The sequence below is a fragment of the Lepidochelys olivacea genome (genome assembly GCF_965140295.1).
Source record: "Lepidochelys olivacea isolate rLepOli2 genome assembly, chromosome: 12".
NCBI lineage: Eukaryota > Metazoa > Chordata > Testudines > Cheloniidae > Lepidochelys > Lepidochelys olivacea.
This window is the reverse complement of record NC_140422.1, coordinates 17,677,196-17,705,105: the sequence shown is the minus strand read 5'-3', so window position 1 is coordinate 17,705,105 and position 27,910 is coordinate 17,677,196. Positions and strand designations below refer to the sequence as shown.

Below are 27,910 nucleotides of genomic sequence, written 5' to 3'. Positions count from 1 at the left end.
TGGCATTGATGGTTCCAGCAGGAGTACAAAGTTTCATTGGGTGTGGATAGGAACATTGGAACTCAGAGGTGCGATCTCCCATGGAGTACATATGTGTGGGGCCATGATTAATTATAGGTGTTCTATGGAAATGAACCAGAATAAAGGCAATGGTGAAAGTCAAATAATGCCCTCTCCTCCCCATTAGTCATGGGATCAAGTAGAGTGAGGGAAACCTCATGTTCAGAGGCTTTGGGCCCTAGCCACAAAAGAAGACAAGTGAGTGTGTGTACACATATGTAAGTTCAGCTATCAAATATGGAAGCTTATCATTAGAGTAAATAAGTATTGGTAAGATTTAAGTATTCCAATAATTACCTTTCTTCATTGTATTCTTCTCCAAATAATATATTCCGCCTAACAGTTTCATGAAATATCCATGCTTGTTGTGACACATAAGCTAATGTTCCATCAACACCTACTGTCCCATCATACAAGTACATCTGAAACAAGTAGATTGTACAATTAAAAAAAATTTATAGAGGTCTTCTAATCGTCGTTTTAACCTGACTCAAAATACAATCAGCAAGGATGGTCATTTTGCTAATGTGTTATGAGTGTAATTCTTCATTGTATAAACAGCAGGTATCTAAGAAGGACATGACTTAAGAAGGACCTACGGTTCTTCTGGCCATTCACCCAAAGGCTCTTGTAATCATTCCTCTATGGTGCTCTTTTTACCTCCCTGGTCCTTTTCAGAAATAGCTGAGAAGTGGAGGGCTAAGTGAGTGACAGAGGAACGTAAGTATCCATGATACTGCAAGTGGCCATAGTTATCATTGTGTGAATTGTTCTTGAACTTCGAGGAGTTTCTCTCCTGTGTAGGGCAGGTTAGAATAAATGAGTAGATCTGGTCAGAAATTTTCCAACAGAACCCTTTTCCTGTGGAAAATGCTAATTTGTCAAAACCAGAATATTCCACAGTAACATGATTCCAATGAAATTTTGATGGAAACCAGGCAGTGGAAACTTACCTGATTTCCTATCTCCCTGCCCAATTCCCACTCTCCTCAGGGCCCCAGCTGGTGGGCTGCTGGGGAATCCAGATTCCACAGTTAACCCTGGTTCCTCAGCAGCCTGCCAGGGCTTCCAGTGCCTTGGCTGACTGCCAGGTGAGCAGCTGTGGAGCCTGGGAGCCCAGGGAACTTATTTTGTTTCAGGAATGTTTTGGTGCTTCTGAAACTAAATATTGCAGATTCCCTGATCTGTGAACAATTTGAAGGTTTTGGATTTTCATACCAATCTGGGATGAAAATTTTTCCAAAACCTTGAAATTCTTTATGGAACTGAATATCCGTTTTCTGGCTAGCTGTATTGGTGAGAATTAGTGAGCACTTGCCACTTTTGAAAATGAGCCCATTTATTTGGGTGTCTTACGTTAGCTTCCTATATTTGCAAATCTTAGCCATAGCATTCGTTTCTTATTCTCATGTTGAGACCCCCACATCAGTCTTTCATCTTTTGAGGGTGCTTATTAATTTGCTCAGTTTCTCTTTCTTGGCCCTAAAGATCAAAATAAAACTATGATCCCAACCCACATTCCTTAATGTCACATACCTAAAGGACAGGCAGTAGTTACGTTCAGATACATAAGTGAATACTTCATCCAAGAGCGGCTTAAGAGAAACTTATCCAACATAGTTTCAGAACCTAAGCATCAGTGCCAGCCTTTTACAAAATAGCTAACAAAAACCAGTGTACTAGATAGGGCTGTCAAGCGACTAAAAAAATCAATTGCAATCAATAGCGTGATCAAAAAAATCAATTGTGCGATTAATCGCACTGTTAAACAATAATAGATTACCATTTATTTAAATATTTGTGGATGTTTTCTACATTTTCAAATAGATTGATTTCAATTACAACACAGAATACAAAGTGTACAATGATCACTTTATGTTTATTTTTGATTACAAGTAATTGCACTGTAAAAAATAATAGAAATAGTATTTTTCAATTCACCTAATACATGTACTGTAGTGCAATCTCTTTAACATGAAGGTTGAACTTACAAATGTAGAATTATGTTAAAAAAAAACTGCATTCAAAAATAAAACAATGCAATATTTTAGAGCCTGCAAGTCCACTCAGTCCTACTTCTTGTTCAGCCAATTACTCAGACAAACAAGTTTGTTTACATTTGCAGGAGATAATGCTGCCTGTTTCTTGCTTACAGTGTCGCCTGAAAGTGAGAACAGGAGTTTGCATGGCACTGTTGTAGCTGGCACCACAAGATATTTACATGCCAAATGCACTAAAGATTAATATGTCCCTTCATGCTTCAACCAGCATTCCATGGGACATGCATCCATGCTGATGATGGGTTCTGCTCAATAACAATGAAACGCAGTGTGAACCGATGCATGTTCATTTTCAATATCTGAGTCAAATAAGACCGACAGACGGTCGATTTTCTTTTTTGGTGGGTCGGGTTCTGTAGTTTCTGCATTGGAGTGTTGCTCTTTTAAGACCTCTGAAAGCATGCTCCACACCTCATCCCTCTCAGATTTTGGAAGGCACTTTCGATTCTTAAACCTTGGGTCGAGTGCTGTAGCTATCTTTAGAAATCTCACATTGGTACCTTCTTTGTGTTTTGTAAAATCTGCAGTGAAAGTGTTCTTAAAATGAACAACATGTGCTGGATCATCATTCAAGTCTGCTATAATGGGAAATCTATGGCAGAATGCAGGTAAAACAGAGCAGGGGACATACAATTCTCCCCCAAGGAGTTCAGTCACAAATTTAATTAGCGCATTATTTTTTTAATGCACGTCATCAGGATGGAAGCATGTCCTCTGGAATGGTGGCCGAAGCATGAAAGGGTATACAAATGTTTAGCATATCTGGCATGTAAATACCTTGCAATGCCAGCAACAAAAAGTGCCATGAAAATGCCTGTTCTGACTTTCTGGTTACTTTGTAAATAAGAAGAGGGCCGCATTATCTCCTGTAAATGTAAATAAACTTGTTTTTCTTAGCGATTGGCTGAACAAGAAGTAGGACTGAGTAGACTTGTAAGCTCTGAAATTTTACATTGTTTTGTTTTTGAGTGCAGTTATGTAACAAAAAAAATTCTACATTTGTAAGTTGCACTTTCATGAGAAAGAGATTGCACTACAGTACTTATATGAGATGAATTGCAAAATACTATTTTTTATCATTTTTACAGTGGAAATATTTGTAATAAAAAATTATATACACTTCGATTTCAATTACAACACAGAAAACAATATATATGAAAATGTATACAAAACATGCAAAATATTGTATACATTTCAATTGGTATTCTATTGTTTAACAGTGCAATTAAAACTGCGATTAATTGTGATTAATTTTTTTAATCACAAATAATTTTTTTCAGTTAATCGCATGAGTTAACTGCGATTAAATGAGAACCCTAGTACTAGAACAAACAGTACCAAAACATTCAGTTAAATATATATTTCTCATGCAAAAGGAAAATAAAAATAATTATGGAAGTTATTCTACAGTGATAAGCATACCTGTCCTAGAATAGCTGATATGACTGAGCTCTTTCCGCTTCCAACATTTCCACAAATTCCCAAAACCTTTCCCTACAAAGAGACATATTTTGCAGATAGTTGATCTATATTTGTAAAGTAATAAATTTCTCATATCATGTTGCCTACTGTTCTGCGATCATGCAACAAATATTTCATGTCCTGTCACACCTGCCAATTCAGGAAAGCATCCTTATTCAGGAAGACCTCTTAACCATTTAATTTTAAGCATGTAGATAAAGTTCTTTCTTGGATCAGTGCCGTAATGCATATTTTACTCCCAAGAAGACAAAGTTAAAGGTGTTGTATTTGGATTTATAGAAGCCTATAGAATTGGTATTTTAAATAATGCAGTGATGTACATTTTTTTTTTAATTTCTTTTTACTGTGTAGAGTGCTGTAGCCTTTTCATTAATGTAAGGAATTTACAAAAAAATTCTCTATTCTGGTGACTGGTGCATAAATGAAGTCTTGGATATGGAATTTATTTATAAAAATCAGTCATTGTTTGGTATTGAGATATGCACTTTATAAACCATGTTCTGTGTTTGTACCTAGCACAATAGAATACTGATCCATGACTGACTCCTAGGTACTACTGCAGTACAAATAATAATTTATTAGTGGTCTAATGGGTGCTTTAGAAAGCCTATGCTGGGCAAAGAGAGGTGCGTGTCTGGGGGAAGAAGGCGAATTGAAACCTTTGTTTCTTAGCTCAGCAGTGCAAGGCAGAGATAGCAAGGGCCCCAGGGCACCCAAATCCTTGCAGGCAGATTGTTATCTTACAAACTTACTTTCTTCACAGTAAAGCTTAAATTGTATAAAGCAATGGCTGCACTATCCTCCTCTCCGATTGATGTCTCAGAGTGAGGAAGGACAGGCCCTGGTTTTGGTTGGTATTGAAAAGCAGTCTTCCCATTCATGTTTTCATTATTGTTCTTTCTGCTGTGTTCATTCATACATTCCCAAGACAGTGTAGCATTTTCCATTACCACAGCATTTTCTGAATTTTTCAGTTGCTTTACATAAACAGGAGGAATTTCAGTTAGGAGAATTTTCTAAAATAAGAGAATAAAAATAAAAATGCCATTTATTTATCAAAGTATGAAAAGTGAAAAAATATTATTCTTTTGATTAATCCAGCATAGAGCTGACTGCTGATAATATGTTGGTGAAATGTGGTGAGATTCTAGCAAACTATTTAGTATAGAAGCAGAATCAGTGCAGATATTTCTTTAGAAATACTGCAAAAAATATTCTTAAGAGATTTTCACTTTTAGGGATTCAAGAATTTGGATAAACTTTTGATCTTTTGTGCTCTGATCCTCTGAACCATTTGTGGTTCACCAGGAACAATTAATTTGTTTAGTTACAGTAGAAGTCCACTGACTAGTTCTAATACAAAGAGAAGCAGCATGTAAATCCTTTGGCATATGAAAGGCCCAATTGTTTTTAGGATCAGGGTCTTAGACACCTATTTGCAACATAACACTATTTGATATTTGTTATATATATTATTTTTTTAGAAATATCTGCTGCTGTTTCAATTTCTCCATTCAGTGAATGGGGTTGATTTCTCTTTCAGTGAGGCCAGGCGTTTCTACAATAGCCACATTATGTGGAACAAAGTAGAACTAATCAAATCAATTGTCCCATAAGAACATAAGAAGGCACTGGAAATCAGAAAATTTCAGAGCTTGTATAATATTACAAGTATATTATATGTATAATATATATACTATATTATACTAAATATAGTATATTATCTGTAAAAAATAAGGGCTGTTTTAATCACACTGTTAAACAATAGAATACCAATTGAAATTTATTAAATATTTTTGATGTTTTTCTACACTTTCATATATCGTATTCTATGTTGTCACTGAAATCAGTGTATATTTTTATTACAAATATTTGCACTGTAAACATGATAAACAAAAGAAATAATATTTTTCAATTCACCTCATACAAGTGCTGTAGTGCAATCTCTTTGTCATGAAAGTGAAACTTAGAAATGTAGATTTTTTTGTTTCATAACTGCACTCAAAAACAAAACAATGTGAAACTTCAGAGCCAATAAGTCCACTCAGTCCTACTTTTTGTTCAGCCAATCAGTCAAACAAGTTTGTTTACATTTATAGGAGATAATGCTGCCCTCTTCTTATTTACAAAGTAACCAGAAAGTCAGAACAGGCATTTTCATGGCACTTTTTGTTGCTGGCATTGCAAGGTATTTACATGCCAGATATGCTAAACATTTGTATACCCTTTCATGCTTCGGCCACCATTCCAGAGTACATGCTTCATCCTGATGACGCTCATTAAAAAAATAATCTCTAATTAAATTTGTGACTGAACTCCTTGGGGGAGAATTGTATGTCTCCTGCTTTGTTTTACCCGCATTCTGCCATAGATTTCCCATTATAGCAGACTTGAATGATGATCCAGCACACGTTGTTCATTTTAAGAACATTTTCACTGCAGATTTTACAAAACACAAAGAAGGTACCAATGTGAGATTTCTAAAGATAGCTACAGCACTCGACCCAAGGTTTAAGAATCTAAAGTGCCTTCCAAAATCTGAGAGGAACGAGGTGTGGAGCATGCTTTCAGAAGTCTTAAAAGAGCAACACTCCAATGCAGAAACTACAGAACCCGACCCACCAAAAAAGAAAATCGACCGTCTGTCAATCTTATTTGACTCAGATACTGAAAATGAATGTGCATCGGTCTGCACTGCATTTCATTGTTATTGAGCAGAACCTATCATCAGCATGGACACATGTCCCAGGGAATGCTGGTTGAAGGATGAAGGGACATATGAATCTTTAGCTCATCTGGCATGTAAATATCTTGTGACACCGGCTACACCAGTGCCATGAGAATGCCTGTTCTCACTTTCAGGTGATATTGTAAACAAGAAGTGGGCAGCAATGTTTCCTGTAAACAAACGTGTTTGTCTGAGTGATTGGTTGAACAAGAAGTAGGAATGAGTGGATTTGCAGGCTCTAAAATTTTACATTGTTTTATTTTTGAATGCATTTTTTTACATAATTCTACATTTTTAAGTTCAACTTGCATGATAAAGAGATTGCACTACTATACTTGTATTATGTGAATTGAAAAATACAATTTCTATTTTTTTTTACATTGCAAATACTTGTAATCAAAAATAAACAATGTGAGCACTGTACACTTTGTATTCTGTTGTAATTGAAATCAGTATATTTGAAAATGTAGAAAACATCCACAAATATTTAAATAAATGGTATTCTATTCTTAACAATGCAATTAATCACAATTAATTTTTTAATTGCTTGACAGCCCATTTTTATATCAATATATATAAAATGGTCTGTCAAGCGATTTAAAAAATTATAAATAAAAAATAAACACATTGATTCACTTAAGTTGCTTCAACAATAACTTTTAGATTAGCTCCCATTTTTAAAAATAATTTAAAAACTCACTATTTCCAGTGCACTGTAACAGTAAACAGATTCTTTTAATCTTTCTTCTTTTCTCTTGCTTCGTTACATTTTTGTTTGTACAGCACCTAGCAAAATAGTGCCCTGGTCCTGGTTGCCGCAATACTACTACTGCTAACAATAATAATAGAGGAAGAAGGCAGTAGTGGCTTGTTATTTGATGTATAACTATTCTGTTTTTAATTTTACTTTTGAAATACACATTTTTAGTTTTCTCTTTAGAATTAGGTATGTAGTTTAGTGTAGTTTTCTTTTATTTACTAACTAAAGCCTGTTATAATGCCTGAAGTCATTGAAGTCAATGGGAGTCTTTCCATTGCTCTGAACAAGAAGTAAAATTACAATCTACATTAAGCGATTGTCTGCACTGAGAAATTAATTCAGATTAAGGGAGGGTGTGAATTTAAAACAGAAGAGCTATTTCTGATTAACTTCTTGTGTGGATGCTCTTATTTAAGAAGATTCTTATTCTGGTTCAATTTTAACCGCTTTGGAAGTAGATTACCCTAATTTGGAATATGGTATGTACATATAGGGAGTTAATCAGGAATAATTATTCCAGAATAACTCCCTGTATAGGTAAACCCTTGTTTGCACTTATCTAGAAAATTCCCTGAATATTTTAAAACCATGTTTTACCTTCAATCTTGTTAGGGAAACTTTAGCTTCTGCTGCTGCTTTCACTGAGAAAGGCAAGATAGCAATTGAAAACTTCATTACATTAAACATGGCAATCACACTAAATGCCTGCAAAAGAAAAAGGAAAAAGGCTTTTACTATTTTAGTGCTGACCATTCTTTTGCATAAAAATTCTAAATATATTTTTGTATTATATTTTACAGGGTAGGAACAAATATATGCTTTTAATTTGTGTGATTTTCATTTTCGTAATTGCAATGTGAGTGGCTAAAACACAATGCAACGCCTTCCATTTTTCAAGTCATTATGAATATGCAAAATGGCGTTGGTCCCATTACTGAGCTTTCTGGAACATCAGTTTGAGGAGTCTTCCTAGGTCTTCTACCACTGATTTCAGTGAAGTTAGGTGAGGGAGGAATTTGACCTGTTAAGTGTAAGTCTCTGAACCCTTCCTGCAAACCAACTTCCAATCCGTCTTGCTATGTTAGCAATGAAGCTTACACTTTTTTATCTTGTCTAGAAGCTTCCTGTGTGATACCTTGTCAAGGGCTTCACTGAAATCCAAGTAACTCACATACACTGCCCTGCCTTCCTACATATGCTTTGTCACTTCTTTAAAGAAATCAGTCAGGCATATTCTTAGCAAACATATGTTGGCAAGTGCCTAACTCCTGTTTACTTATAAGTGAAACATTTCATTTTGTCCCTAATAAATGAACCCAGTATTTTCATAAGACATAAATGAGATTATTGATGTGTAATTAAGAGGCCTCTAGCTTACTATGCATTTTTAAAATTGGTATTATGTCCACTTTTTTCGGTCTTTGTGCATTTTCTGTTTATGCAGTTATGTACAAAATAAAAAGATGGTAATATTTTTGCTTGTTCCTTGCTTAATTCCAAGAATTGCCTAAGGATCTGGGCAAGCCCGGGAAACAACTGCCTGGGGAGTCTGGGAACTGGGAGTGTCTGTACTGGCACGAAACTAGGCAGGCAGACTTTGACGGAATCAACATGTTCCTACATAATGTTTCAGTTCTCTTGAATCAGCATTTTCTAATAGAATATTGTTCTGTTGGAAAATTTTCAACCAATTTGAGTGAACAGTGGAAGGAACTAGTCACAGCTGCAGCCTCTGCACAAATTTATAGGTACCCCAGGCTTCCCAGAGAAGCTGATACAGATGCTCTCTCACATGGTGATACAGTTCACAAGACTCATCTCAGGAGATTTCAACATCCACAAGGGCAAGGATTCTGATATAATAGCACACAACTTCCTATCCAAACTCTTCATCTTTGTTTTCTCATAGGAAATCTTTGGACTCCCACATATAAAGCATAAAATATGAAAGTACTATTCACAAATATACAAGAAACATACCTGGAAGAAACAACCGTTACAAAACGCATCAGCAGATCTGCTTAGCAAAATAGGTTGCTGTGAAATACATCCCCTTTGTGCAATACTCTGCACCAGCTCCCCAGTTTAACGGTTCTAACCTGAAATTCAAAGCCTTCCATGGAACTGGCCCTGTCTACTTGAGAGATCACCTCCATGGCCATGACAACTATGTCTCACTGAAGCAATGAAACCATCAAACAACATGGGAGGCCGAACTTTACAAGAGCTAGACCAAGACAATGGAACTTGCTACCAGAAGTCAGAATGACAACTAATCTCACCATCTTTATAATGAAATCCAATGTTTATCCCTTCTGCTTAGCTTTACCACCGTTTGCTCAGTAAACACATAAACCATATCAACTATTCAGGTTATATCCCCTACAGGCTGGGGAGGAAGAGAGAGACCACACTATTATTTCTGTTTTCCAATATTTGGGAGGAGGTGTTCAGATACTGGTATGCTGGGGGACATATAAGCATATAGATTAATTGGATGAAATCCTGGCTTCATTGAAGTCAATGGCAAAACTCTGATAGTATATCAGAAGCTATATTCTCTTTTATCAGCATTACATGGAATCTTTTTCCCTGCTTTTTGCTGTTTCTTTGACTTTCCTTTTGTACATCCTCACTCATTTTGTAGTCAAGTGTTTTTGCCAATAAACCCCCTACATGTCAGGCTGGGATTTTTTTAAACAAAATTTCCTCCTTTGCTTGTATGTTTACCCTTCCTGCCCTCCATCTTTTCCCTAGCGACTGCTTTCTAAAGGGGAATGCATCTTGCTGTTCACCAGACTGAATTTTGCATTAATCTGCATTGAGTCCTGTGTGGAAGGAGTGGGTGGTGAATGATCCCAAATGTCTAGTTAGTTTCTTACTATTTAAGAAAATACTTTAAAGCATTTAAAAGACCATATATCTTCTTTTAGAAGCTTCCCTAATTAATAATCAATTTAATTTATTAACTTTATCTTTACCATGCAGTGTTTAATAGAAGCTACCCTGGTTTATTAGCCAAATACAGGTGCAGCAAGTTGTATGGGCCCATGCTGCCGGGGTTCCAGGAATATTCAGGGTCTGGAGGCCCGGTTCCACCAATGTTTGGGGCTGAGTCTCTCCCCAGCCCTGCTTGTGGTCCCCACACGCCTGCCCGGGAGTGTCTACTGGCCCCACCTGCCACCCCCATGCGATTTAAAAGGGCCTATGGGCTCCTGGCCGCCGCCTCCACCACCAGCAGTACTGTGGGGCTAAGGTGGCTCCCTGCCTGCCCTCGCTCTGTGCCACTCCCAGAAGTGGCCAGCATGTCCGCGTGACCGGGGGGAGGCATCTCCACGTGCTGCCCCCACCATGCGCGTGGACTCCGCAGCTCCCATTGGCCAGGAACTGCAGCTATTGGAAGCTGCGAGGGTGGTGCCTGCGGGCAGCGGCGTGCAGAGACACACCCCCCGGCCCTCCTGCCTAGCAGCCGCTGCCAGAGGGGTGTTTGGGTCGCTTTCGGGACCCGCCCGAGATAAACACCAACTCTTCACCCTCTCCCGCACCCCAACCTCCCACCCTCATCCAGAGCCCGCACCCCTCCCACACCCAAACTCCCTCCCACAGCCTTAGGCAGGTGTGTGAGGCGGGGCAAACTTGAACCCATTCTGGGCACCACCAAAAATTACACAAAGCTGCTGCCCCTGGCCCTGTACAGTCTGTACAGGAAAGCTATGTTAATTTTGGAGCTGCCATTCATTAAAAATCCTAGGGGAAAGTAAGTAAATTTAAGAGGATCCAGATCTACTCTACAAAGATATACTGTACTATAAGGGAACAGGGACTTTGGGGGAAGATATATATATAAATATATATATAAAAAAGTCGTACAACTGATGCAGTTAGTTCTTGCTTTAAAAGGGTGTGTAAAACAAACGTCATGACGATAGCCAGTGTTGATACAATAGGTGTCAGAGCAGAGTTTACACTTTGTACATATCCCGCTTTTTCCAATATTTTCCTTTCAACATTTCTTATACCTGTGAAATATAAGAAATTTAAAATATTGTAATGTAAAAAAATGTAAAGCAGAGCTAATATTTTCAAGAGAAGACCATTCTATACAGCAAAGGCCTTCCTTATACTAAGTCTGGATTTGGGAGACGTTGATATCAATTGAATTGCATGCACCAAAGGCAAATTTATAGCCCTACATTTGATAGCATTAAGATGGTAACACAAAAGCTATTTAAACATTGTTACTGGATCTATTTTTCCCTTTAAACAAACAAACAAAAATCTTATGATTAAGCAAAAGCCTAAGTGACTGCTTTACATATATACTTTTATATTTGGCAGAAATTGATTTTGATTTTTGTTTAATAACTTCAATCGATAATACCATTTTTTAAAAAAAATTCTATTGATTTAAATTTTCACCATTGTGTAAAATTATGTGTTTAAGCATTTTTTTATTTTAAATCAAGTTTAAATTTTCACTGTTGCAGAAAACTGGGAGGGATGTCAAACAATAATTAATGACTGATGTTGAGCTTCAAAAAGTTAAAGCTTTATAACCATTAATACTCAACCAGTCAACATCACACCTCAAAATATAAAAAGTAAATATCCCTAAATCAAGCAGCATTTTCCTTACTTTGCCTATCTATAAATTTAAGTTACTAGTGATGGAAATATTTTTGTTGGTTTGTGGATATATGGTAAAATTAACATTTCCCGATAAAAGACTATATATTTTTGGCCCTTAAAGCATTAAATGATGGATAATCAGTAAATAGACTCAACTGTTTGCACTTAGGTTCAGTTAAACATTGATTTTAGACAGCTCTCTTTTCATTACCATGTTTACCTTCCTAAACCTGTATTTTTGTATAAATATTTTATTTCCATATTTACTCCAGAATTCTGGAGGAAGTCTTTACAAGGGCTACATTTAAGATAACATGGGGTTGTGATGAACAGGACAATGGGCTTGTTTTGTACTGGTTCAGAACCCCAGTTTTGCTTTGAGTTTTGGGTTTGTGTGAAAATGCAACCTCAAAGCCGAAAAGGGAAGGGAAAACCAAAAATGTCTCTCAGTGAGTTGCACTGAAATTGATCAAATCACCTCCACTTCAGTAACCCTTTCACCCCAATAAGCCTGGCTCTCTCTTCAGTGGCCTGGAATCCATCCACTGCCTTCCAAAGGTATCCCGTTAGTTACCTTTTGTAGCCTTGAGGGAGAGCCACTTTACCTACTTCCTCTTATGTGAAGCCTTTAGAAGGCTGCTTCTCTCCCATCCAGAGTAAGGATTTTCGTGGACAGTGGGAAGCCTGTTTCCTTTATCCCCTTCTCCGTATCACACTTGGTCCCAATGTTCTATTTTTGTGTCCCACTTTATCTCTCAAAAAGAAAAGGAGTACTTGTGGTACCTTAGAGACTAACCAATTTATTTGAGCATAAGCTTTCGTGAGCTACAGCTCACTTCATCGGATGCATCCTGTGGAAAGTTTAGAAGATCTTATTATATACACACAAAGCATGAAACAATATCTCCTCCCACTCCACTCTCCTGCTGGTAATAGCTTATCTAAAGTGACCACTCTCCTTACAATGTGTATGATAATCAAGGTGGGCCATTTCCAACACAAATCCAGGTTTTCTCCCCCTCTTGCCCCCCTCCCCAAACTCACTCTCCTGCTGATAATAGCTTATCCAAAGTGACCACTCTCCTTACATTGTGTATGATAATCAAGGTGGGCCATTTCCAGCACAAATCCAGGGTTTAACAAGAACGTCTGGGGGGGGTAGGAAAAAACAAGGGGAAATAGGCTACCTTGCATAATGACTAAGCCACTTCCAGTCTCTATTCAAGCCTAAGTTAATTGTATCCAATTCGCAAATGAATTCCAATTCAGCAGTTTCTCACTGGAGTCTGGATTTGAAGTTTTTTTGTTGTAAAATAGCGACTTTCACATCAACCAATGTGATATATGCCATCATGTGCCAGCAATGCCCCTCTGCCATGTACATTGGTCAAACTGGACAGTCTCTACGTAAAAGAATAAATGGACACAAATCAGATGTCAAGAATTATAACATTCATAAACCAGTCGGAGAACACTTCAATCTCTCTGGTCACGCGATTACAGACATGAAAGTCGCTATTTTACAACAAAAAAACTTCAAATCCAGACTCCAGCGAGAAACTGCTGAATTGGAATTCATTTGCAAATTGGATACAATTAACTTAGGCCCCCCCGCAGACGTTCTTGTTAAACCCTGGATTTGTGCTGGAAATGGCCCAACTTGATTATCATACACATTGTAAGGAGAGTGATCACTTTAGATAAGCTATTACCAGCAGGAGAGTGGGGTGGGAGGAGATATTTTTTCATGCTTTGTGTGTATATAATAAGATCTTCTAAACTTTCCACAGTATGCATCCGATGAAGTGAGCTGTAGCTCACGAAAGCTTATGCTCAAATAAATTGGTAAGTCTCTAAGGTGCCACAAGTACTCCTTTTCTTTTTGCGAATACAGACTAACACGGCTGTTACTCTGAAACCTGTCACTTTATCTCTGTGTACCACCCGTTCAAAGATTAGGAGCCATAAGAGCAGCACCTCAGTTTACTGCTGACTTCCTAAGATTATTTCTGGAGGACTGACCGACTTAATGTTCCTCTCTTGACCACCCACAGGAGTGTAACTCATTGGTGGTATACCCTGCAGCTGTCCCACCTGGTCTAGGATTTCTCCCTGTTCAGTCTATCCTGGCTGCTTCTGACCATTTCCCCCCATAGGCTTCCATTTGGTCTCACCCATATGTGGAGACTCATCACATATCTTTCTCTTATCCTCCTTTGACCATATGTACAGCTCTTCTGGCCTCCAGTGCTCTGATTTCCCTGTCTGATTCCCTGGCCAGGATCATGGAAATTCAGGCTTTAGGCTCTGTGGTAAGGGATTTGTGAGGTTGGGCTGCCTGGAGAAAGGGAAATATTGCAATACAGGATGCAACATTCCAGGTACATTACCACCAGAGCAGGCAAAGACAAACTATCTCCTGTGGAGAGATGCCACCCCATTTGCACTCTGTATTTGTTACCCTTTTTATTGCCAAATCACAATGTTTCTTATTTGCTGCCCTTTATCCCTATAGCTCTCCTGACATTAGTGCTTTCCAGCTTTTGGTCTCCCATTGAATAGCTCAGTTTGGGGCCATTTTTACCTGTATATATTAGCTGAATTTCTTCTTATTATTTTCTGCCATATTGCTAACTTCTCTAGATTACCTCTGTATTATTACTGTGTTCAGACCACCTCCTGATTTAGTGTCAGCCAGTTTGATCAATGTGTTGTTTATCTCCACTTCCAGATCATGAATGAAGAGATTAAATAGGAGAAATGTTAACATCCCCCCTCCGAACTTAATGCTGTTTTATCATTCCACTTTGTTTATGGCACCTCAATTTCCAATCTAGGTAAGTGTTCGCATCTAAGCCAGTACAAATTAATCTTGCGATCAACATTTCATGAGTCACCCTATTAAATCCTATATTGCATTTGCTAGCTTCCTTTATTAGGGGCCCAATCCTGAGAGGTACTAACTGCTCTTCAACTTCCACTTATGATGGGAGTTGGGGGCACACAGCAACCTCTTGGGATTGAGCCCTTACTCTATAACAGCCAAAAGAAGTAATCAGATTTGTTTGGCAAGTTTTGCTGCTTGTTGTAGACAAATTGGAGTGAGTTCAGAGAAGAGCAACTGTCATAAAAATAAAGGGAAGGGTAACCACCTTTCTGTATACAGTGCTATAAAATCCATCCTGGCCAGAGGCAAAATCCTTTCACCTGTAAAGGGTTAAGAAGCTAAGGTAACCTCGCTGGCATCTGACCTAAAATGACCAATGAGGGGACAAGATACTTCCAAATCTGGAGGCGGGGAAAAGGGCTTTGATTTGTCTGTGTGATACCTTTGCCGGGAACAGATCAAGGATGCAAGCTCTCCAAGTCCTGTAAAGTTAGTAAGTAATCTAGCTAGAAAATGTATTAGGTTTTCTTTGTTTTGGCTTGTAAATTCCTGGGCTGGAGGGAATGTGTGTTCCTGTTTTTGTGTCTTTGTAACATAAGGTTTTGCCTGGAGGGATTCTCTATGTTTTGAATCTGACTGCCTGTGAAATTATCTTCCATTCTAATCTTACAGAGTATTTCTTTTATCTTTGTTTTGTTCTTCTAATAAATTTCTGTTTTTTAAGAATTGGATTGGGTTTTTAGGGCCTTAAAAATCCAAGGCTGGTTTGTTCTCATCTTGTTTATTCTCAAGCCTCCCCAGGAAAGGAGGTGTAAGGGCTTGGGGGGATAGTTGTGGGGAAGATGTCTCCAAGTGGTCTCTTCCCAGATTCTTTGTTAAATCGCTTGGTGGTGGCAGCATACCAGGTTTTAACCTAAGCTGGTTCCCAAGGCAAGAAAGAAATCTGTGCCTTGGGGAAGTTTTAACCTAAGCTGGTAAGAATAAGCTTAGGGGATCTTTCATGCAGGTCCCCATATCTGTACCCTAGATTTCAGAGTGGGGAAGGAACCTTGACAGCAACAAATGTTATTAGGAAGCTAGAGGGAATAATTTATGAGAAAAGAGAGCCAAATATGCATGGCTTGACTAAGCAATAAAGGTGATATAAGATTTTACAAGTATTTAAAGAGTATAAACACCAAGGAGAGAATGAGTGGAATGGCGGGTATAAGTAGGAGTAATGGGATGAAATTAAAAGAAAAGGGTAGGCTCAAAATCAGGGTTGGGAATCTTGTTAGCCCCATTGCTTGGAATAGTTGAAACTAGCCTGGATCAGGAAGTAATAGGTAATATACCATAGGGAGCTGCACTGGCAGGGTCATGGAGTAAATAGCATGATACTTCAGGGGTAACATTTTCAAAAGTTCCTAACTGACTGAGGAGCCTAAGTTCTGCTGACTTTCAGTGGAGAAAACAGAACAGGGGTTCATAAACATCCTTCTTAGAGACAAGTGGTTTTAAAAACATAGAGCAGTTTAAGTTTCTATAAGTCACTGATATTGTAGAGAAAGCACAGTTACCATTTTATATACTACTATAAAATAGCTGCTTTTTATACCTTTGATTGCCTTTGCAAAAGATTTTTCCCAAGCATACATTTTGATCAATTTAATGCATGTTAAAATCTCATTCATTGTTCGCACGCGAGTATCTGTCACTGACATAGCAGCTCGTCGGAATACGGATGTGAGCTTAGCCATGAGCATCTGCAATCAAGATGTAAAAATGCTATTAAAACACATCCTTAAAACGGAGACGTCTAACAAAAATGTGAATTTAAGCAAACATGTTTGAGAGTGTGTTTGTGTGGATGGTAAATGCCTACAACTGGCAATATTGCAGGAGCCAATTGCCACATCCTTTTAAAGTGACAGCATTATATTGCTACCTCACTAGCTAATCTTTATACATTTGAATGTTTTTCCTCCATATGCTTCCAAACTCTTTTTTGAATATTCATGTTTCCAGTGTCTATTGATACTCATTGTAGTATTCCAATGAACACATTAAAGGCCTCATTCAGGACTCCATTTTTGTATCCAACAACATATATTGTATAGATTTCTTGTTCCTTTTCTAATTTGACTCTTCTGCTAAGATGTGTGTCACCTAGACTAGAGCTTGCTTCCATGTTCCATGTCAGAGGCCATTAACATATCATGTAAAAAACAGGAACAGATTAGTATATTCCTATGCAACTTACTATTTAGAAATGACGAGGGAACAATAGGAAACAGCTGTGATTTCCTATGCACCTTAATATGTAGATTCGACAATGTTATATATATTTTTATCCTTACAGATGCTAATATCAAATTAGAAAAAGAACGAGAAAGCTATACAATGTATATTACTAGATACAAAAAGGAAGGCCTGAATGAGTCCTTTAATGTGTTCAGTGAAATACTGTAATGAACAGCAATAGACACTGGAAACGTGAATATTCAAAAAAGAGTTTGGAAATATATGGAGGAAAAACATTCAAACGTATAAAGACTAGCTAGTGAGATAGCAATATAATGCTGTTACTTTAAAGGGTGTGGCAACTGGCTCCTGCAATATTGCCAGTTGTAGCCATTGACCATCCACACAACCACACACTCAGAAAAAACCTGCTGCCACCATATTGAAAACACTTTGAGGCAGTGGTTTGTGGTTCTGTGTGTTTAGCTCCTGTAGGTGTGACAGCATTATAGGAGATTATCAAATGTACTTTAGAAACTGTTAAGATGTGTCTGGAAAAGTTTAATCAATTGAAAACACAGTTCATTAACTAAACAGCTCTATGTCTCCATCTTAAATAGAAATAAAATACATATAGCTTCATGTAAAAGTAACAATGGATTATTCCAGTGTTACTTCTTGAAAGGAAAGCTCCTTTAACTATTCTGAATGTAGTTTATTCTTTATATGAAAAATGTAATCACCAGTGAATACTAAATTAATACATTAATTAACACACTCGAAGTATCTTAAGACCATATTTTCATAATAGTCTCTATGCTTGCACAAGTTATTGATTGTACAACAGGTACAAAATTGCAGTTACATATGTTAGACGTATCTGTAACTATCGTACCTGATTGTTTTTGAAAATTTGGCCCCTGTGTTGTCTTTTAGAAAAACTAAAATGAATGTGATTTAAACTGCTTATGTGGCAACACTAAGGTGAAAAGATACTTGTGAGTAGGTATTGCAGTGTTGTGTATCACAATGAGATCAGAGGCCTATGTAACAGAAAATTCAGATATTGGGACAAATTCTCCTTTTAGTTATTGCAGAGCAACTGTGAGAATGGAGTTACTTTGGATTTACTGAGAGAAGAACACGGTCCTTTATTGAGTTATTTAATAAAATATTATTAAAGGTAAGGATTTTCAAAGGAGCCTAAGGAGTTAAGTACCCAACTCCACATTAAACTTTATGCCTTATACCCTTCGGTCCATTGAAAATCTCAGCCTTTACATTTAATATTGATCAATGTACATATAAAATTATTGGGAAAATCAGTCACTTTACCTGTAGAGGTATAAATATAATATAAACAAATGTTCCTGTGAGTGCAGTGGGACCAAGAATAAGACAAGAATATATGGTGCAAACGATCATTAGTGCAGGCACAGTAATTGGCAGAGGACAAAATAAGGCAGCTTCAAACATTCGATAGCCATCATTAGCTAATACATTAATGACCTGCAAACATATAAAAAGAGAGAGATGAATAGTTCTCCCTTTTATCAATATTTCTGTGACCAAGAGTTTTTAAACCAATCATGTTTTTATAATCCCAGGAGTAAGACTTTCAGGATGCACTATCCATATACTGTTTATTAGTGCATCAAGACTTAAGTGACTATACCATTTCAATTGACTTATTTTAGTATTTTACAAAAACAGCTCAGACATTAAAGGCCACCTGGAGGTTAAGAAGTAGAATATGATTATGAAAATTTACCTCACCAACAGAGATGTGCGTCAAAGACTTAAATGCTAATAGATATTCAAAAGCTACTGTAGATACAGCAACTTTTAGTCTTATAGCTGTACGGTAGTTGATGGCCCATGCCAATGCCCAGAATATTACTTTGGAAAGTTCAGCAAGAAAAAGTGCTATGCAGAGTCCAATTCCCCGAATGATGTCTTTGGAGACGCTTTCACTGTGCTGTAGAATTTTATGAATGATCACAGTCTGCAAAGAAATTTCAGAATTATTTTTTAAAATTGCATCATGAAAAATTTCACATCTGTTAACCTTTGGGAAGTTCAACACCGCAACGTCAGGAACTGTGCTGCTTCCACAGACACCTCTACAATGCACACTCCTTTCAGTGGCATGTAGAGTTCATAAACTACATGCCCCCCAGCAGCAGTATACCTAGCAGTGTAGATGGTGAGGCACTGCTTAGGTGAGTAGAGTGACGAAACGGCTGAACAATGCAGGCATGTCCCCTATGTTACTCTGCAGTACCTTCCCATCTATGCAGCTATTTTTAGTAGCGTAAATGCTACCTCCTCATTGCTGGAATCTTTCACCACTGCAGGGAAAGTCTCCAGCAGCAGTGAGCCAGCAGGGAAAGGTTCTGGCAAGTCCCCCCACCCTCAAGAGCCTTTCCCCACTGGCTTCCCCCACACACGAGCCTTTCCCCACTGTCTACCTTCCCTCCCCTCAGAGCCTTTCCCCACTGTCCACTTTAGAGCCTTTCACAGACATGTGTACACATTTCAGTGTGAACTCAACTGGCTTTTCACTGCAGGGTGTAGCTACACGTACCCTACACACCACTGCAAGTGGTGTTCACACTGTAGGCATACCCAGCATGGTACCATATGGGATTTACACATATAAATAATAGAGGTTTTGGGAAGGAAATTACATTTTATATTCATGAGGTACTAAAGGATAGGCACTCAGATACTATGGTGATGAGTGCAGAAAAATGCCTGGCTAGATTTTAATAGATGGTTACCAGTTACCTATCTATCTGTCTGTATACCAGTATCTGTCACATTTGAGAACCACTTGGTTTCACTGCGGGAAGATTCTGAAATTAGTTACTTGAATTATTGGCCCAATAAAAATATTTATCCACTCTTGATATCCTAGTATAAACCACTGAAATCAGCTCAGGTAGCTAGTTAACAAAAGTTGCTGTTACTCTGTGAGGGAGGTATGAACAAATACATTAATTGATAAAACTGAAATAATGGGGATTTCAACTAAGTGTGCTTAAACTGGTCAATTGTCACATCAGAACAAGGTTTAACAATTGCTTTTTGCAATAAATAGTTCCAAAGACAGAGCTTGTTCTGGACTTGTTTCTTATTACCGCACAGAATAAGTTGGTTCAAGGACTGTAATAGAGCCACAAGATAATATTGACTGCAATATAATTAAGTTCAACATCCTTGGAGGAGGAAACACACCAAAAGCTAGTATGCAGAGACTAAAATTGAGAAAGTGGGATTTTTTTAAATATAAGGAGAGGATGATTGGCAGAACTGAAGGACAACAAATTTAAAGTTGCTAAAAGAAAAGACTAACACAAAATTTAATGAACCATTGGAACTCATTCCCATGAGATATCATTGAGATCAGGAGCTTATTAGGTTTCAATAAAAGGATTAGACATTTCTATGGCCAATGAGAATATCCACAGTTACATGGGACAGGAATAAAAAATTAATGCTATAGTAGTACATGTAATAAAAAGAAACCTCTGACAGGAATCAGGGCCTTCAGCAGAGCCAGTCTAGCAGCATGGCCTGCAGCAGACACTCTCTGGACAATCTAATGAGCACAACCGGCCTGTGGCTGCTTGATTGGCTACACAGCCTATTTGACTGGAAGAGTCATCAGACTGGCTCTTAAGCCCAACAGCAACAGCAGTTCAGGGGCTGCTCAAAGCATTTGCCTACGGCAGCAATAGCTCCTGAGTTTCTTGTTAGCTTGTTTCTAGGTCTGCTTCTGCCTTACCTCACTCCAGGTAACCTAGTTCTTACAGGGAAAGTCGCTAGAGCCGAGGCTCCAGCCCAAACCCGGACGTCAACACTCCAATCTTATAGCACCGCAGCCTGAGCTCAGCGGGCCAGCCACAGGTGTTTGATTGCAGTGCAGACGTACCCTCAGGCTCGCCGTTCCTCTCTTTCCACAAACAGTTTTTTTTTTTAAAATAATAATTTGATTTGTCAATTTGTTTCTGAAATCCTTCTGACTTATCTGGGTTTCTCAAACAGATACTATCTCTCTCAAGCCCACAGAAATATCTTTGAAAATCATCAAAGAATGGTGAAGCAAAGTTTCCCCCCAAAAGTCTGCCATTTCTACTTTAAGAAGCTGTAAAATGTAAGCAATAAATAGGGATAGGTGAATGACAAGAACTGTGGATCTATCAAACTTTGAAGATGGCCCTGTAGCCCACCCCTTTCTTGTGTGGACTCTGCCCCATCCCTACAACGAGTTATGGCTCCTCTACTTGATGCCATTGCCTTTAGAGGCCTTTGCTGCCTTGATTTTCTGTAGCAGGAACCATTTTGTGTGTCTCTTCCTTTTAAAAAGTTGATAAAACCCCCATTCCTTTCTTTCCCCTTACTATGGAGATTCTCCAAAAACAATCTTTTGCTTTGTGATTGTGAAGTAGATGATACAACTGAGATTTTTGAGATGGTCAGAAGTTAATGTGATGATATTATGGGGTATTTTTACCGTGCAAGAGTTTTTTTGGATTTTTTTAGTACTCATGTACATCTTCCAGATAAAGCATATTTGCCAGGCAAGCTCATGGGCTTGCCTGCTTATAGAGGTAATCACATTTAAATGGAATTGGTACTGTACAAATGTTTAACTCCTGACTTCACAACAGAAATGGCACTAGTAAACAGAATAATAATGCAGGATACTCTTAAAATCTGTAAATGAAATAACATACTGCATGTAGTAATGATACTGTGATACCATGACTAGGTACTCAGACTACAGTGATGGGTAGAAGGACTCAGAACATGTTTCTGACTAATGGAACATTGCTGGTAGGGTCTCTGTGAAGAATTCAATACTTTAATAATACAAATTACTTTAGATTTCTATTGATTTGTCATATATAGAATATGGGGATTCTATATGTATGAACAGCTAGCTGATCTTGAACTCTTCCTGAACTCTTATAAGTTGAAGCTCATGTTATATGTCACCAGAAATCTTTTTTAAATTTGCAATAAAACATCTGATTTGACCCAGACCTTCCATGACATCATACTTTAGATGAGACATTATGCTTTAATATTTGTTTTTTATAAAGCAGACTCATTTGGCCTTGAGACATCCATGGAATCCTCTCATTACAGGTGATTGGTGAGGTTAATGTCCTTTAATGCCTGTTAATTCTTTAAAATTGCATCAATAACTGAGCAACAAAAAATTGTCTCCATTTCCCATACTTAGTTCACAAGAGAGAGATTAATTGCAGTACACTAAAATTAACTGTTAAAGGGTAAATCCTGCCCGACCTCTCTACAGCCACGGAGGCTTTCCTGGCAGTGGAACTGGTGAGGTGCAAATTAGAGTGAGAGTTCTGGGGCTCTGCAAAGCTTAGTATAATTTGGAGCTCATCTCAGTGGACAGTCCCCAGCATGCCAGCCACAAGGATCAAATGGGCTTTGGGACAGGGCCAAAGGATCTGCTACTACATAGATCCTCCTGTCTTCTCTCCACTGCAGAGGGGAGTGATGGAACTACAGAGGCGATGCAGATACAGAGCAGTTCCATTACTGTTTTTTTACCTTTAATTACAGAATTAGGCTAAACCAATATAAGCCAGTTGCCATCTGATTTAAATGTGTCCATACAGGGGCTTGCACCAGTTTATCTCACTGGATTTTAAACACTATTTTAGTTAAACTAGTGCAACTTTGGTTGTGTGATATGCCTTCCCTATGGAGCATGGCTTATGTATGTATATTCTTCATAGAATCTGAACATATGATGTCTTTTCAATATTATGCTACTCTTTGCACACACACAAGTATGGGGTGTGAGGTGGGTGAGAGAGAGCTCTGCAGAGAAAATAAACCAAGGAGAAACTCAGTTTTGTAATCCTGCTACTTGTTCAGATTGTGAGAACATGGAAATGGAAAAAATTGACTGTGCTTCCTATCTTTCTGCAATATTTACTTAAGTCATCGTTTCCTCTAATATTCCTATTAATAAATTTCTTTGCAAGAACATCTGTGGAAAAGAAACACAAAGGTGTGTGAACCCTTTTTAAAAGATGAACAGATATTTTTAGAAGGTTTTTGGCAACATTTAGCCAACTGTAGCCCAGCTCTTTCCTATTTGTCTTCTGTGTCCCTTGTCATTTTGTTTTATTAACATAGCACAAATAGACCTTGGTCACTATAGCTCAAAATATGTTACTGTACATGAAAAAAGTAATTAGCTTGAATAGAAGGCAAACTACACTCAGCCTAATATTCATTTCTAGACCATTTAATTAACATCCATCAAAGCCGAACACAGAGAATAAAATAATAACCATAAAGAATGTAAAAATATTTGACAGTAATGCTGTAAATTGATTGTAAAATTGTTAATCAGTATGGAACTACTTACTGGTCCTAAAGCAGCCAAGATAATACAAATGAAATTTGCTATCACATCCACCAAAATTCTTGTTCTCTGAAATTTAAGAACTACTCTGCCCAAAGAAGCTTTTTCAGGCCCAACTCTTGCAAGCTCTGCTTCCCAAAGGAGTCGAAATCTGGAGAAAAAAATATCCCCACATATTAAAAGAGTAGAAGGTTAAATAGAATAGTAAAGCATTTCTTCTAATCACAACAGTTAATAAGAAACATATATGAAACTGCTACTATGGTAAAATTAAACTTCAGTTCCTCATCCTATCAATCAATAGTTATAGAAATCTAAAAATTATACAAATAACATTTTTATAGATCAACAATTCATGAAGGGAATTCATTATTCAATGTAATTCCTCTAAGGAAATTATCACATTGAAACATTAACATTTGCAATCTGAGGACATATATTCTTAACTGTTCAGCTAAGTGTATGTATACCAAAATGGACTAGGTTGAAATATTTTGCAGAGTAACAGCCGTGTTAGTCTGTATTTGCACAAAGAAAAGGAGTACTTGTGGCACCTTAGAGACTAACCAATTTATTTGAGCATAAGCTTTCGTGAGCTACAGCTCACTTCATCGGAGGCATACTGTGGAAACTGCAGAAGACATTATATACACAGAGACCATGAAACAATACCTCCTCCCACCCCACTCTCCTGCTGGTAATAGCTTATCTAAAGTGATCACTCTCCTTACAATGTATATGATAATCAAGGTGGGTCATTTCCAGCACAAATCCAGGTTTTCTCACCCCCCCCCCTTTTTTTTTTCCAAAAACCACACACACAAATCTCCTGCTGGTAATAGCTTATCCAAAGTGACCACTCTCCTTACAATGTGTATGAAAATCAAGGTGGGCCATTTCCAGCACAAATCCAGGTTTTCTCACCCTCCCCCCCCAAAACACACACACACAAACTCACTCTCCTGCTGGTAATAGCTTATCCAAAGTGACCACTTTCCCTACAATGTGCATGATAATCAAGGTGGGCCATTTCCAGCACAAATCCAGGTTTTCTCACCTCCCCACCCCCATACACACACAAACTCACTCTCCTGCTGGTAATAGCTCATCCAAAGTGACCACTCTCTCTACAATGTGCATGATAATCAAGATGGGCCATTTCCAGCACAAATCCAGGTTTTCTCACCCCCCCCCCACCCCAAACTCACTCTCATGCTGGTAATAGCTCATCCAAACTGACCACTCTCCTTACAATGTGTATGATAATCAAGGTGGGCCATTTCCAGCATAAATCCAAGTTTAACCAGAACGTCTGTGGTGGGGGGTGTTAGGAAAAAACAAGGGGAAATAGGCTACCTTGCATAATGACTTAGCCACTCCCAATCTCTATTTAAGCCTAAATTAATAGTATCCAATTTGCAAATGAATTCCAATTCAGCAGTTTCTCGCTGGAGTCTGGATTTGAAGTTTTTTTGTTGTAAGATAGCAACCTTCATGTCTGTAATTGCGTGACCAGAGAGATTGAAGTGTTCTCCGACTGGTTTATGAATGTTATAATTCTTGACATCTGATTTGTGTCCATTTATTCTTTTACGTAGAGACTGTCCAGTTTGACCAATGTACATGGCAGAGGGGCATTGCTGGCACATGATGGCATATATCACATTGGTGGATGTGCAGGTGAACGAGTCTCTGATAGTGTGGCTGATGTTATTAAGCCCTGTGATGGTGTCCCCTGAATAGATATGTGGGCACAGTTGGCAACGGGCTTTGTTGCAAGGATAGGTTCCTGGGTTAGGCCCTTTGATGGTGTCCCCTGAATAGATATGTGGGCACAGTTGGCAACGGGCTTTGTTGCAAGGATAGGTTCCTGGTTCTGTTGTGTGGTATGTGGTTGTTGGTGAGTATTTGCTTCAGGTTGGGGGGCTGTCTGTAGGCAAGGACTGGCCTGTCTCCCAAGATTTGTGAGAGTGTTGGGTCATCCTTCAGGATAGGTTGTAGATCCTTACTAATGCATTGGAGGGGTTTTAGCTGAAGGTGACGGCTAGTGGCGTTCTGTTATTTTCTTTGTTAGGCCTGTCCTGTAGGAGGTGACTTCTGGGAACTCTTCTGGCTCTATCAGTCTGTTTCTTCACTTCCACAGGTGGGTATTGTAGTTGTAAGAATGCTTGATAGAGATCTTGTAGGTGTTTGTCTCTGTCTGAGGGGTTGGAGCAAATGCGGTTGTATCGCAGAGCTTGGCTGTAGACGATGGATCGTGTGGTGTGGTCATGGTGAAAGCTGGAGGCATGTAGGTAGGAATAGCGGTCAGTAGATTTCCGGTATAGGGTGGTGTTTATGTGACCATTGTTTATTAGCACTGCAGTGTCCAGGAAGTGGATCTCTTGTGTGGACTGGACCAGGCTGAGGTTGATGGTGGGATGGAAATTGTTGAAATCATGGTGGAATTCCTCAAGGGCTTCTTTTCCATGGGTCCAGATGATGAAGATGTCATCAATATAGCGCAAGTAGAGTAGGGGCTTTAGGGGACGAGAGCTGAGGAAGCGTTGTTCTAAATCAGCCATAAAAATGTTGGCATACTGTGGGGCCATGCAGGTACCCATAGCAGTGCCGCTGATCTGAAGGTATACATTGTCCCCAAATGTAAAATAGTTATGGGTAAGGACAAAGTCACGAATTTCAGCCACTAGGTTAGCCATGACATTATCAGGGATAGTGTTCTTGACGGCTTGTAGTCCATCTTTGTGTGGAATGTTGGTGTAGAGGGCTTCTACATCCATAGTGGCCAGGATGGTGTTATCAGGAAGATCACCGATGGATTGTAGTTTCCTCAGGAAGTCAGTGGTGTCTCAAAGGTAGCTGGGAGTGCTGGTAGCGTAGGGCCTGAGGAGAGAGTCTACACAGCCAAACAATCCTGCTGTCAGGGTGCCAATGCCTGAGATGATGGGGCGCCCAGGATTTCCAGGTTTATGGATTTTGGGTAGCAGATAGAATATCCCAGGTAGGGGTTCCAGGGGTGTGTCTGTGCGGATTTGATCTTGTGCTTTTTCAGGAAGTTTCTTGAGCAAATGCTGTAGTTGCTTTTGGTAACTCTCAGTGGGATCAGAGGGTAATGGCTTGTAGAAAGTGGTGTTGGAGAGCTGCCGAGCAGCCTCTTGTTCATATTCCGAGCTATTCATGATGACAACAGCACCTCCTTTGTCAGCCTTTTTGATTATGATGTCAGAGTTGTTTCTGAGGCTGTGGATGGCATTGTGTTCTGCACGGCTGAGGTTATGGGGCAAGTGATGCTGCTTTTCCACAATTTCAGCCCGTGCACGTCAGCGGAAGCACTCTATGTAGAAGACCAGTCTGCTGTTTCGACCTTCAGGAGGAGTCCACCTAGAATGCTTCTTTTTGTAATGTTGGTAGGGAGGCCTCTGTGGATTAGTATGTTGTTCAGAGGTATTTTGGAAATATTCCTTGAGTCGGAGAGGTTGAAATAGTTTTCAAAATCTCAGGAATTAATTGGTGGCAGATAGTACCTGGGGCTGAACTAATGAACCACTAAATCAAAGTTACATAGGGTCTTTAATATGCTTTTCCCAATCCATTATGTGCAAAATTTACTAGTCCTTTCCAAGAGCTTTGCAATATATTTAGGCTCAATACTGTATGATGCTGACATTCTGGTCTTGATCCAGCAACACATTTAAACATGTGTTTAAAGTTAATGTACTTATGTGCATTGCTAGATTTGGGCCAGAATGTTCAGCACCTGTCAGGATTGAGCCCTTCAGGTCTGTTTCAAATCCCATTAATGGAAAGACTCCCATGGACTACAGTGGGCGTTGGACCAGGACCTGTAGTGCCATAGCTGAAGAAGTCTTGTTGGCCATACAGAAGGCTAACATTTTGGAGGGAGTTCTTGATTTCAACACACCTGGGTCTTCCTTGTGGGGAGTTGCCCCCTACCTCAGCTTCTTGCAATGTAGAATCCTTGTATAAGATATGGGGAGAAAGAATAAATGGAAAAGCAATAAAGGAGAGAAGACTCAAGAAGTTTTGTTTCTTTCTCCCTTCTTCTGTATCTTTTTTTCAAAAACCAATCCTAACAACTTGTTTTCTTCTTTTCCTTTCTCTTCCTCCTCTTTTTTTTATTGTTTTATTGTTTTTTGCTTAAGGATCCTGTACTGAGTCAAACAGTAGGAAACATGCAAAACATTTTGCAGCTAAAAACTGCTATTGTATCTTATATCTAATGCCCCCACTCCGCCCCGAAGTCTCAAATCATGACTCTCAATAAAGAACACCACATAAGGAGGAATCTTACAATAATTATATTGAAATTGAAATAGTCCTACCTTTTTGCATTTGGCTCTGAACTATCATGATATGATAATGGAGGTAAGGTGTCCACATTAATATTGTGTCTGTATCCTTTGATCATTAAAGATGAAAGCCAAGAATATGTAGCAAATGAGAACAGTCCTGCATTATCCATTGGGTTAACAGCAGATCTAGGGGAAAAATACAAGCTACTAATACTGTATTCAAGTTAATTTCACAGTTGTCTCACTGACCTTACAAATGTTAACTGTAGAAAATTATGTTTTCTGAGCCATATAAAGACCTTTTTATAGTGTTAGGCAGAGATCATCATGCATCCCTTAGTGGAGTGATA

The 27,910-nt window shown here is 38.6% G+C and overlaps 1 protein-coding gene and 1 long non-coding RNA gene across 2 annotated transcripts in view; one reads left to right on the top strand and one right to left on the bottom strand.

Moving 5' to 3' along the window:
- Nucleotides 1-27,910, bottom strand: part of LOC311529146 (ATP-binding cassette sub-family C member 12-like) — a 110,192-nt gene that overhangs the window by 67,754 nt on the left and 14,528 nt on the right. The window contains exons 4-13 of the mRNA XM_084644891.1: nt 27,591-27,746; nt 23,251-23,398; nt 18,601-18,834; nt 18,165-18,338; nt 16,204-16,351; nt 10,961-11,109; nt 7,688-7,795; nt 4,355-4,618; nt 3,543-3,614; nt 358-482 (exon numbers count right to left, since the gene is read on the bottom strand). Coding sequence (XP_084501017.1) covers nt 358-482; nt 3,543-3,614; nt 4,355-4,618; nt 7,688-7,795; nt 10,961-11,109; nt 16,204-16,351; nt 18,165-18,338; nt 18,601-18,834; nt 23,251-23,398; nt 27,591-27,746 — 1,578 coding nt within the window. The remainder of the gene's footprint in view (nt 1-357; nt 483-3,542; nt 3,615-4,354; nt 4,619-7,687; nt 7,796-10,960; nt 11,110-16,203; nt 16,352-18,164; nt 18,339-18,600; nt 18,835-23,250; nt 23,399-27,590; nt 27,747-27,910) is intronic.
- Nucleotides 1-27,910, top strand: part of LOC311529149 — a 38,874-nt gene that overhangs the window by 3,538 nt on the left and 7,426 nt on the right. The window contains exon 3 of the long non-coding RNA XR_014713778.1: nt 14,451-14,556. This is a non-coding gene — a long non-coding RNA (uncharacterized lncRNA). The remainder of the gene's footprint in view (nt 1-14,450; nt 14,557-27,910) is intronic.